At 43.7% G+C, this 13,404-nt stretch overlaps 1 protein-coding gene across 4 annotated transcripts in view; it reads right to left on the bottom strand.

Moving 5' to 3' along the window:
* The window catches only part of MYO5B (myosin VB), a 310,561-nt gene that overhangs the window by 178,202 nt on the left and 118,955 nt on the right, over positions 1 to 13,404 (bottom strand). For all 4 annotated transcript variants that reach the window (XM_081079088.1, XM_081079087.1, XM_081079089.1 and 1 more), the window contains exons 3-4: positions 11,117 to 11,288; positions 7,394 to 7,538 (exon numbers count right to left, since the gene is read on the bottom strand). In XM_081079088.1, the coding sequence (XP_080935214.1) occupies positions 7,394 to 7,538; positions 11,117 to 11,288 (317 nt within the window). The remainder of the gene's footprint in view (positions 1 to 7,393; positions 7,539 to 11,116; positions 11,289 to 13,404) is intronic.

Raw genomic sequence — 13,404 nt, 5'->3', positions numbered from 1 at the left:
ACAATTGTTAGTGAAATTACGTAGATTTCAGGTGTACAATTCTGTATTACATCCTCTATAAATCCCATTGTGTGTTCACCACCCAGAGTCAGTTCTCCTTCCATCACCATATATTTGATCCCCCTTACCCTCATCTCCCTCCCCCCACCCCCCTTATCCTCTGGTAACCACTAAACTATTGTCTATGTCTATGAGTTTTTGTTTCTTATTTGTTTGTCTTGTTCTTTTGTTGTTTTTGGTTTATATACCACATATCAGTAAAATCATAGGGTTCTCTGCTTTTTCTGTCTGACTTATTTCGCTTAGCATTATACTCTCAACATCCATCCATGTTGTCACAAATGTTCCTATATCATGTTTTCTTACCGCCGAATAGTATTTCATTGTGTATATATACCACAACTTCTTTATCTATTCATCTATCGCACCTCAAATTTTTACAGAGCTCGACGGCTTTCTAAGGCTTCTCGGAACTTCTCACTGGGTCCGAGTCCCTTTCTGAGGCAGAGCCAATGTTCTCTTACAGGGTGGGGACCCTGAGAACCACAGAGGCTAAAGGGTGTGTCCACAGACGCACAGTAGGTACGCTAAACAACACTGCCAGGGGAGACCCCTGGCCACTCCTGTGCAGCCAACAATTTACGGGAAACAAAGCCTGTTTTGGCTCCGCTCCCATCAGCATGACGATGTTCTCTCACACAGAGAACGCTCCACACCCTGAACTTCCCCCAAACTGTACAACAACCCTGAACAACAAACCAGTTTACACCAAAACAATGAGGGGGAAAAAACTGACATCATTCTAGTTAAAAGTGGGCCTCAAAGCAAAGTCTGAATTCAGGTCACCTAGGTATAACTCCTTTTTAAAAGTTATTTTCCCAAAGATTCAAGTTCCCGAAAGTCTGTGGCCTAAGAGAGCCTAACAAGTCCCAACTCCATTCTCGTGTATCCGAGTATTCTACCCGAAGGGCTACAAAGATAAAGTTGCCAATTCCTTTTTTTTACCTCCAAAGATGGAAAACACAGTTTCCTCATTTCCTCTCTCTTCTGCAACACATTTCCACAGTCAGGAATGTCTCTCATTGCCCTGAGAGGAGCCATCTTGCTCGCTGTCAGTTGTCACGGGCAGCGGAGGCCAGCCTCTCACTTCCACTCATACCAGCATCCTGAAACTCGCTTCCTGTTTACCAAAGTGCTTCTTTTTTTGGGGGGGGGTGGAGGGGGAGAGGTACCTTTTCCCACTACAGACAGTCATTTCCGTACTGTTCCCTTGGAAGGCCTTCAAATGCTCTCCAAACTCTTCACACTTGTGGGGACCCAAATCGAGCAAGGTACCCTCGCTGGGGACCCAAGCAGGGCTGAAGACTTAGACCCCTTTCCCACAGTGAGCACAGGCTTTCCCTCTCGAGGACCTCCTCCCCATCGCCAGGAACGCACCCACCACAAGGGCCTGTTTGTGCCGCAGGTGTGCCCAGCTGCAAGCCCCTTTCCGTATCCCAGGCAACCACAGTCCCATCTTTCACTATTAGTCACAGCTTGGTAACACAGCAGAGCCAGATGGAAAAGTGTGTGCTCAATTACCGTGGCTACCTGAGCAAATAAACTGGTTGCACAGCATCCTCACTCTTTCAGAAAAAACAAACAGCTCAAAAAGAGATCAGACCCAGCCAGCCCAATAAGATGACCCACTCCCACCTGCAAAGCTAGAAACTGCACTGAAACTCTAATGTCACTGTAGAACCTTAGACACTTCTAAATCATGAAGGGGACCAGAGCCTGCTCTACCCTGGGGAGAACAGCTGGACCAGTCAGCAGGCCCTAATGAGGGGGTAGGACGGCTCCTCGGCGAGCAGACTGGGACTCGATTACAGCTTTCCCCCTTTACTATCCCCACAACCTTGGAGACTTGTTCAACATCTGTAAGTCTCTATCCCCCATCATCTGCCTTGCGAGGATACCTAATCTCACTTGGCAATTGTGAGAAGTAAATGCATTCATATGCTGAGTGTTTCTGTTCTTCCTTGGACACCAAGCATACGCCCTAAAGTGCTGGTGATACAAGAAACAGATCACACGGGGCCACATAGTCTCCCACTTGAGGGTTCCCTGTCATTCATTATATAGAGGTCATTTACAACAGCCAAGTTATTTCCCCAAGAACCTAAGCTTCTCATGAGAAGATGTTCGCATCCTCGTAAATGGTATAGGAATACGGAGAAGGAAAAGATCATTATGAAGCAGGCCCATCAGAGAAAAGGTGTTCTTTGAGCCTCCCTGGTATTGTATCATCTCCTTATCTAACAAGCCCTAAAATGTCTCCATTGCTCTAGGCCAGGGTTTCCCACAGAGTGTTGCACAGAACATCAGTCCCTTGAGATAATCCTTCAACACAGTTTTGCGTCTAAATATGATTTGCAAACCCTGCATAATGTCCCCCATCTCGGAGACTCAGAATGCATGCCAACATACCCACTCTGAGAAGCCCTGACTTAAAGGAAGATGTGTCACTTGATCAATCCAGGGTTTCCCAAACTCACTTGACCATCTGTGTGCCCTGCGTAATAAAACCCACTATCTCCCAGAGCTCACCCCAGCCTTCACAGACCTGGTCCACTCTGTCTGCTACTGTAGAGTCCACAACTCTCCGACAGACTCCACTCACCACGTAGGTTAAACCATGCCTTTTGTTTACAACAGCTTTCTCGCAATGTAATTCATAGAACACAAAAGTCACCCATATAAAGTATACAATTCAAAAGGTGGTGTACATTTGCAGAGTTGTACATCCATCACCACAATCAATTTAGGGACATTTCATCATCTCCTTCCCCCACAAAAAAAAACATACCTATAAGTGACCACTCCCATTGCCCCCCAAACCTCCAGCCCTAAGCAAGTACTAACCTGCTTCCTGTTTCCATAGATTTGCTTGTTCTGGACTTTTTATATAAGTGGAATCACACAATATGTGGTCTTTTGTGTCTGCCTTCTTTCAGTTAGCATAACATTAAGGTTCAACCATGCGGTCGCATGTATCAGCACTTTGTTCCTTTTTGCGGTCAAATAATATTTCACTGTATGAATATATCACATCGTATTTATCCATCCAACAACTGATGGATATTGAAGCTGTTTTCACCTTTTGGCTATTGGGAATAATGCTGCGATGAACATGGTGTATAAGTTTTCACTTGAACATATGAGTACAAGTATGTCTTCATTTCTCTTGGGTATATATTTAAGAGTGAAATTGCTGGGTCATATGTTAACTCTAGGTTTAACCTTTTGAAGACCTGCCAGACTATTTTACAAAGCAGCTCCATCGTTTTACATTCCCACTAGCAGTGTATGAGGATTCTAATTTTTCCACATTCTTGCCAATGCTTATTTTTTATGTCTTTTCGATTATAGACATCAGAGTGAACGTGAAAAACTATGTCATTGTGGATTTGTGACCATGCCCTTTGATGCTCCACTTCTAAGGGTATGATCACTCTATGCCATCCACCTAGATGCCTTCTTCTCACTCTATGTCTCCTGCCAATTCATCAAGATGCACCTTAAACCCTACAGTTTTCTTGGACCATCTATGACACACAGATCTCCAAACTCAATTCAGATGATCCCATGTGTGACTTCTACTTACATTTCTTGTAGTTATAGGCTTTTGGGCCTACTGATGTCTTCTCTGTCCAAGCAGACTGTGAGCTCCTTAATAAGTGGGGACAGGTCTTACATTATGCAGTGTTCATTCAGCAAGGAGCCTATCAAATAACTGATGTGTCACCAATGTTCACTGATACGATTTAACATAGGAGCTGCGGCTGAAGTTGGAGCAGGTCAACATGAGGGAGAGGGCATTTTGGATCTCAGACTGGGAGGGAGGATTAGAAGTACAGAAGTAAGCAGGGGAAATCAGTCACCTTTCTCGCAGGGAATTACAGGTTCTCATGCAAAGAACAGCATTCATGAATTTGATGTTCCATACATTTTTAACATTCTTCTTCACTGTGAATCTCCACTTACTCCCAGGTCTAGACTTGGTGAGTTCAACAGGGATATGGGCAGTGAACAATCCTCTTATTATACTCGTATCTCCTCTTCCCTTCCTCCAGCAGAGGACTCTGCAGGAACTCTCAGGATATGGGGACAAAGGTCTGTACTTATCCCCTTGAGCTTTGACAGAGTCACCCCCACACCCCCACATTCAATATCAAAGGATGGAGAGACCTCTGTAAGCCACATCAAGAAAGAAAATCCAGTCCCCAGTGAATCAAGAGAAACAATTGGTGAGTCCAAGGCCAACTGAGTCAGAGTCTCCTAAGAGTGGAAGTCATTACCTTTGGTTTCTCACACCCCTTATTTCACCCAGCTCTTCCAGAGGCTCAGATTCAAAGCACACTGTGCTGGGCCATGGCTACTTGAATCACAATTATTTTAACAACTATTGATGAGTCAGGAAGAGCACAACACACAGTCGGCAAGTACTGTTAAACAAATGTGCTCTAGCATCCAAAATGGACAGAGCAGGCCCCTGTTAGAAATACAATGAAAACTTCCCCTGCATCTGATCAGTGGGTCTCCTCTTTCCCTGCACAGCAAAGATTCTGCTGGGGTTTCTAATGCGTCCCTCAGATCAATAACAGAAACCCTGAGCTGCTGACAATAGAACGTTCAGAAATAGCTCTCTCCTGAGGCCACATGTGCTGGCCTTACACTTCCAATGTACGTTCATGAACAAAAAGTGCTTAAGAATTTCAGCAAAATTATTTGGCTACATCCTAGGACTCAGCAGGTAAAATGAGTATGAACCTTACAACTTCAGAGAAAACGCATAAGGAAGCAATTCTTGGTCCAACTGTAACATTCAAACCCCTTAATTGTCAAATGAATTGTTTCCCTAGGCAAGATTGGATCGCCACCACCCTGGATGCCCACATGCCCTTTCCTCTAATGGGTGTGAACTAGGACCCAAACAAGTGAGATAACCAAAGTGTAGAACAACTATGGACTCAGCTTCAGGCATGGAAGGGAAGAATGGAGGCATCTAGGCAAGAGGACCTGGCGCGTGAATGAAGCTGGAGGCTAGGAGACTCTCAAAGCTATACGGGGGACTCAAGAAGTCTTTGGTAACAAACAGCAACTTCTGTCTGATACCTCTAAGTGCACCTGTCAAAGAGGTGAATGGGATGAAAACCAATCAACGAAAGAACAAGTCTTAGAGAGCTGCCAGAACTTTCAACATGGTAGGACGTCATCAGAACCAAGCCACACTCACCTTCTGTGTTAGAACCATAAAGAAACCATCCCGTAAAGGAGGAAGGATAGCTGTCTTCACATGAAGCAAATGAAGACTCAGCTTAAATGATTCTCCCAAGGCAAAAAGAGCCTGTCCTGACCTGACCTGGTCCCCCTCCACTGTGCCATCCACTTGCCCTCCAACACTAGTACCTGAGTATGGGGCTGTGTGCTGCAACACACTACAGCTCATTCTTCTCCCCACATGATCTGCCCTTGAGCCATACTGTGAGCTGGGAGGTTGTGCACCAATAGGTTACACTAAGCTGAGTGCCTCCTAGTCGAGCCCTGGTAGCAGATTAATATATGTGGGCCTTCTTACGGCATTTCATAGGTCAAAGGGTGCAAACATTTTAGCTCCGCTGTCTCTTATCACATTTTGGAGAAATAAAATGGTTACAGATCATTCTACTTATGAAATTGTTTAGTTCTCCAATCACTGCTTATTTTGCATATGGTCACTGTGTATCCACAATGAAGCAGACTTTTTATATACTGATCTCCACAGCCGGCAATAAAATGTTATAAATCAGTAAGGAAGGCTATGAAACAATCTTCCCTCGTGGGAACTTTCATGGGCTAAAAATTATACCTGAAAATCCACTAAATGAACAGACCTTAAATGGGATTCTCCTCTCAGATATCATTCACTCCTCTCCCTAAATTACTCTAAGGATTCCCCCAACACCCCATCCAAGAACTTTCAATGTATGCTGCCGGTCCCACAGATGTTCTCTAGAGGTAGAAAGAAAGACTTGGCTGAAAGGATACAGCATTTTAGTGTTTCCCCAAAAATAAGACCAGGTCTTATACCATATTTCCCCAAAAATAAAACCAGGTATTATGTTAATTTTTGCTCCAAAAGACACATTAGGGCGTATTTTCAGGGGATGTCTTATTTTTTCATGTACAACAATCTACATTTATTCAAATACAGTCATGTCATCTTCTTCTGGGACATCGTCATAATGTACTAAATGTGTCTGTCTGGCTGACAATCTTAACTGGGGCTTATTTTCGGGGTAGGTCTTATTTTTTGGGGAAACAAGGTAGAACATGCATTTCCACTGTAACTCTGGTAAAACTGTCTTTCCAGCCAGAACAGTTCAAAGACCAACATTGCGATGGTGAATTTTATGTGGCAATTTGGCTAGGCCATGGTACCCAGACATCTGGTCAAGCAGTTGTCTAGATACTATTGAGATGAGATTAACATTTACATCAGTAGACTGAGCAAAGCAGATTACCCTCCATGATGTGGGTGGGCCTCATCCAGAGGCCCACCCAATTAGCTGAAGGCCGTATGCGGGGAAAATTGACTTCTCCCAAAGACAGATTTCTGCCAAAAGCCTGCCTTCAATGCAACATCAGCTCTTCCCCAGGTCTCCAGCCAGCCAGCCTTGAGCTTAAAATACAAATCCTTCACCCCTCTCTACACAATCAATCTCTCTCCCTTCCCCTCTTTACCTCCCTCCCTCTCTCCATATTGGTTTCCCTGGAGAACCTTTACTAATTCAATCACCCAGCCCCTCTTCTAAGGAAATACCCTGCTGCATCTATCCTTCAGAGCTAGGGGGAAAGAGCAAAAATGAGATCTACTTAGTTGTCTAAACAAAACTTCACTTCCAGGCAAAAAACCCAAAACCACTATACATGACTATTAATTTGAAATTTCTAAGTCAGCCCCAAATGGTGGGCATCTCAAGAAGTTGTCAGAGTCCTGATTCCTTCAACAGAGAGCCTTCAGAGAGACCTATAAAACGAATGGTGATGCTATAAACTGGATTCATTACAGCAGTAGAGGAGAGAGGGCCAAAAGGAGGCCCAAGAGAGATGAAGTGCTGAGCGTTTACTGCATTACTCAAACAATGAAATAAGTTTAAGGGGCCTCTGCCCTCCAAGCCTAGGCTCAGGTTCACAAGGATAAGATGAAGACATGAGGAAATGTGGTGAGAAACAGAACCTGGGCTGGTTTTGTTTCCTCGGTTCTAGAACCACCATTCCCACCATTAGGCAAAAGCAGGAAAGGACGGCAGAAACTCCCATTTCTGCCCCCTGAACACCCAGGAAGACTTCTTCCTGAGGTGGTTCTTACCTGGCCATCTGCTTGTAGGCTTCTTCTGCCACAGCAAAGATGTGGGGGTCCATATCCCCCATGTTTTGGCCGCTGTAGGCATAAATGACATCTTGTCCATAGATTGGCAATTGTTCATAAGGGTTAATGGCAACAAGCACGATACCTGCAAACAGACAATGCAGTCAGATTCTAGCAGCATACTGACCATCGGGCATCAGCTTTCAATGGCTCTGTTCATGTACATCAAAACTAAAGAACGATAGGGTAACACAATGAGTCTTAACCAATCACTCCACTAAATCAAGACATAGCTCTGTGTTTATCAGGCATGGTGCGAGGCCCTGGTGGAGAAAAAAATGACAGGCCATGCCTCCAAATATGCTACAGCATGGAATAAACACACAAACGCTCAACAAATTGAATTCATGAGATACATATGTGCAAAGGGTTGCAGAATCAGAGAGAAAAGGACGCCTAACTCAGCCACACGGTGGTATTAAAATCTAGTAAAGAGACTATGAAGTTTTTCATTTGTATACAGGTTATCTTAACTAACATACAAACAACTTGTAAACAGGGAGAATTGACTCCGTGTCTTCAGGTCAAATCCTGGCTCAACCAATGACTAACAGGGTGACTTAGGAAAATTACTTAACCTCTGAGTGCCTCCGTTTCCCGGCCTATAAAATGAGGATAATAATTTACCTGGGGAATTCGGATGATAAAATGATTAATATAGAGAAAGAACAATTAGACCATCACCTTACATAGTAAGCACTGAGTATTGGCTATTTTTTATCTCACATCACATTATATCATGTACTATCTATCTACATTTCACTATGTTTTCATCTTGGGTCCCCAGAAGGATACACTGCAATAATGGACTCAATAAATACATGTTGACTGAGGAAACAGTAAATCCTCTAACCTCTCAGATCTCCTTTTACAGAAAAGTGAGGTAAATGGATATTTGACAAAATATGAGAAGAGAAAACACACGAATTCAATCTTCAAGATAAGATAGAAATCCATGACTTTTTTCTTTCACATAAAAGCACATTCTGGATGTCAAGAAAATCACTGGCTGGGCTTCAAATAATATGAGCTTTTCCAGTCATTTGGGGAAGTGGAGACAACAATGAAAAGGTCCTTGCCAAGATGGGAAACCGTGTACACTGTGTTCCCTTCTGGTGTTTGAAGAGAGATACAGTCAGAAGAATGGGAAGACAAACCACAGACGGGGAGAAATATTTGCAAAGACCATATCTGATAAAGGACTATTATCCAAAATAAACAAAAACTCAAAGCTTAACAATAAGGAAAGTAACCACCCAATTAAAAAATGAGCAAACCATCTAAGCAGACACCTCACCAAAGAAGATATACTGATGGCAAATAAGCATCTGAAAGGATTCTCCTCATCATATGTCATTAGGGAAATGCAAATTAAAACACTAATTGATGCCATTACACACCTATTAGAACGGCCAAAACCCAGAACCCTGACAACACCAAACGCTGGTCAGGATGTGGAGCAACAGGAACTCCCGTTCACTGCCAGTGGGGATGCAAAATGGCCCAGCCACTTTGGCAGCTTCTTACAAAACTACACATACTCATGCCATATGATCCAGCATTCACACTCCCTGGTATTTCTCCAAGGGAGTTGAAACTTATATCCATACAAAAATCTATACATGGATGTTTATAGCAACTTTATTCCTGGTTGTCAAAACTTAGAAGCAACTAAGATATCCTTCAGTAGGTGAATGGATAAATGAACTGTGGTCCATGCAGACAATGGAATATTATGCAGCACTAAAAAGAAATGAGCTATCAAAGTCATGAAAAGACATGGAAGAACCTTAAATGCATATTACTAAGTGGAAGAAGCCAATCTGAAAAGTCTCCAAATGGTATGACTCCAACTCTATGACATTCTGGAAAAGGGAAAATTATGGAGACAGTATAAAAGATGGGTGGTTGCCAGGGGTTAATGGGGAGAGAAGGATGAACAGGCAGAGCACAAATGACTTGTAGTGCAGTGAAACTACTATTATGATACCATACATAATAGGGGATACAAGTCATTATACATTTGTTCAATTGGTTGTACAGAATGTACAACCAAGAGTGAACCCGAATATAAACTATGGACTTTGCGTGATAATGGTGTGTCACATGGGTTCATCAGTTATGACAAAGGTACCACGCGAACAGAATGTTGACAGTGGGGGGGGAGCTGTGCATGTGTGGGGAAAGGCGGCATACAGGAAATCTCCGCGCTTTCCACTCAGTGTTGCTGTAAACCTGAAATTGCTTTAAAAGATAAAGTTTATTTAAAAGGGGAAAAAAATATGAGGGAAGGAGGGGGAGGGCGAGAGGGGGGAAGAGGGGAGGGGAGGGAAGGGTGGGGGAGAGAAAGTGATAGAGAGAGGAAATGTACTAAACCAGACCAGGTAACTCCGAGTAAAGGGCAAAGGGAGGGAAAAGACACGCAGCAAGTACTCCTTAGATGGAAGTCTGCCTGAAAAGACAACCTGGACTGAGAAACAGGGCCCAGAACTCCGGTAAAACCTACTCAATGTGGCTAATGACTTGGAGAGTTCTCTTAAAAACAGCCTCACTCTGCTAGTTATTAGAGTTGTACAAAATTCTAATTCATGTAGCATTCAATTCAAATTTTGATATTATCCTCTGAGCTCACACATTTTCCTAAAATGTCTCAGCCTCCTCCAGGGAAGAAAGACGTGCTTCTTAAAGACTTAGAATTCTGTGCTACGTCAGCTACTCTGAGCAGCTGCCGTGTTTAGATAAACATGTACAGACACCAGGACCTTTCCAAAGTGAAGCTGATGGTCATTTATCCCATTCTCTTTTTTAGGGAGATTCTTTAAAAACCTTGTGGGGGGGCGGGTGGAACACTTATTGAAGGTGCTGGTAACTGATGGTTTCTTTCAAATAAAACTCCCACCAGCAGCTGGGGTAAAGAAACTTTTGTGAAACTACCTCTCAAGCACTGAAATGAACATGCCATTCATGGCTGCTGAAATCTAGCAGCAAAGAGAAGAGCAGGGCCCAACTGCTCCAGCAGATCCTGAAATGCTGCCCCTCCAACACCGGTGTACAGTGTTCTTGTTTTCACCATACCACTTAACAATACTCAGAAAAAGAGAAACCAAAATTCACAATGTGGGAAATTGACAAATGTCAAGAAAAAACAAATAAGAAAGAATTTCAGGACTTTTGCTTTAAAGCGTCTGTCATAGCTTCTGCTCGTGAATTTGACAAATGGTCATCATGCACCATGTTTGTCCATGGGCAAGTGAGAGGGCCAAAAAAACAAAACAAAACAAAAACAAACCTGCCCTTTCTCAAAGCAGAAAATGAAAATCAGCCAGATTTACACATATAGGAGTGGGCTCAGTGGTGAGAGCAGATGCCCGAGTGAGGACACCACGCTCCTACGACTCCAGGACTGTGCCTAAGCCAATCAAACCACCTAGTGTGGCCCACTTCTTCCCTGGTCGCGCTGTGATTACCACTAATCATCTCACAGAGATGCAGGGCAGCCTAATGAAGCCACATTCGCAATCATGCAAATCTTTTAAGGGTTTCCGAAGAGAGGTACTTGTAAATGAGAGTGAAAGTAAGATTCTTAACCACTGGACTTTAACAAGTAGTCAAAGACTGTCAGCACTTTCAAACACATGCAGCCAACATATGCCCCCAACTTACCACAGTAAGTGTAGATATGATTCGACTCCAGGAAACGGACCTTTAAATTATGCAAAACTGCAGGCTCGTGGAGATAGCTAAGGGCAGTCAGGTCATTTTCTCCCACCAAGATATCTGGGTTCCGCAAGAAGGGCAGCTGGTTGCTTTGGACATCAATGGGGTATTCCCGAATCTAGAGACAAGTAACAGACACAAACAGGCTGTCATGAAACATTTAGCCTGTCGTCAATCCCTGTCTTGTTGGCCAGCATCACTATCCTGAGACGGTCCCAGGTGATGAAGATAAACAACATGCTTTAAAGAAAGGCAGACTGAACAGGATACCTGTGTTTCCGTCAGAGCCCGGCCCAGCTGGAAATGCTGCTGAGAACATCATCCTCGTGGAGCAAGGAAAACGACTGAATAACACGAGACATTCAGGAAGCACAACTAGATTTCATAAAGCATCCTGCTGCTGCTCAACGAAGAAATACTGAGTCTTTAATTCCAGTTGCCATAGGAGTACTATTCTTTCTCCCATCCAGGAAACCTTGGGTTTGCCCCAATTCAGTCTGTCTGGAGTAACAGCCCCACAAAATATCAATGGTTATCTCTATTAGTCAGGTTTTCATCTTTGTACAGTTTCCTGATGTTGCTGTTTTCTTTTTTCTATCAAGTCTCTTTTCTTTCTGTAGAAAGCTCTTTTATTTCTATCAAACTTACTCCATAGAAGAGGCCAGGAAACAACTATCATGAACGTGACACAGGCGAAACTCCCAAAAGGTGGGAAACAAAGGGAAATGGAGTGTTGAGAGTTGATTTTTATTTCACTCAGTTCTGGAGTAGATGGCGGGCCCCCTTTTACCTCCTGCGGAGTTAGTGGTATCACTGGGACTCAACCAGACCTCCCTCCCTGGGCCATTCAGAAGACTTCCCAGTGGAGTCTGCTCTGCATCTCCCACATGGCTCTTCACCCCTCCTCGGTAAGCAGCACAGGAATAGCCAATTGCAAAACCCCAGGGCCACCTAGCTAACACCCCCTCAGTTTTCAGATTAGAAGGCTGGCATCTGAGCCCAGTGCCTCTAAACCCTGAAGCAGATATGCTGGCATTCCATCTTTTCTCAAATGAATCTCCTCTGGAAAGACTCTTCCCCAAGCATGCAGAGGGAAACACATATGCAATTTTGTGCAAACACGATCCACAAATAAGCTAGTGGTAGTGGTTACAGTAAAATTGATAAGGAATAAAAATGCCCAGAGCAGCAGAAAAGAGGCAGAGCTGCAAGCTCAGCACTGAGAGCTACCGATTCCTTGGTGTGTGTGTATCCAGAGGGAAGGAGGGAACAAGAGACTTAAAAACAGGGTTTTTTTCCACCCCGTAACAGGAATTTGATTCTAACACTGCTGCTAACATCAAAAGTGTTTACAACTAACATGGTTTTACTTGAAATCTAAGTGTTTATGACGTGATCAGGGACCATGAACTTTCTAGAACAAAAAACTTCACTATATGATAACAGGGCCTTTGGAGGTGAAAATAACAGGGTGAATGTTAATGCTCATTACAAAATTAACGCTTGGTCACCCACCTGGAATGGACCTTGGCCTCCCCCTTCAGACTAGGAACAGATGGGGGTCTGCAACTGGTCCCCATCCAGCACACAGGACTCGACAGCACTCAAGGTTATAAAGGAAGGACTAGGTAGGGTAGGGGCTTGGTCGATACCTGCGCTCTCCAACAGTAGCATGTGTGGCGATTTAAATTAAATCCATTCAAGTTAAATCCAGTTAAGAGCAGTTTCTCAGTGACACTAGCCACATGTCAAGGGCCCAGTAGCCACATGTGGTTAGTGACCACCCTACTGGAAATACAGGTAGAGAACATTGCCATGCAGTGTTTGGTGGGACAGCACTGGCCGAGGTTGTTCTAAACACTGTGGGTCTGCGATGCTACAGTATTTAGTAGGGACTCAAAAAGATTAGTGGAATGGAATGTCTATTTATTCCTGACCTCTCCCTTGCTCAGTATGTGTCCATATCACATGGTACTACGGCAAGAAAACAAACACAGAGAGACATCTTTGAATGACAACTCCCAACACAAAACTTGAAGCTAATAATAAGCATATGTGGTAGGTAAAGAAAGCCAGCCAACTTCTTTCTCCTACTCTATCCACCCATAAAACCAGAAGATCTAGAGAAAAGATAAGTTACTAAAAATATGGTTACTGTATTGGCTGGCAAGGGGACCTGAGGAGTGACGTATTATCATCCGCTGCTAGAAATGGCCCCCAACTCAAATCCTGAC

The sequence above is a fragment of the Rhinolophus hipposideros genome, assembly GCF_964194185.1.
Source record: "Rhinolophus hipposideros genome assembly, chromosome: 17".
NCBI classification, from domain to species: Eukaryota; Metazoa; Chordata; class Mammalia; order Chiroptera; family Rhinolophidae; genus Rhinolophus; species Rhinolophus hipposideros.
Note: the sequence above shows the minus strand (reverse complement) of the source record. Positions and strands in the feature narration are given on the sequence as shown.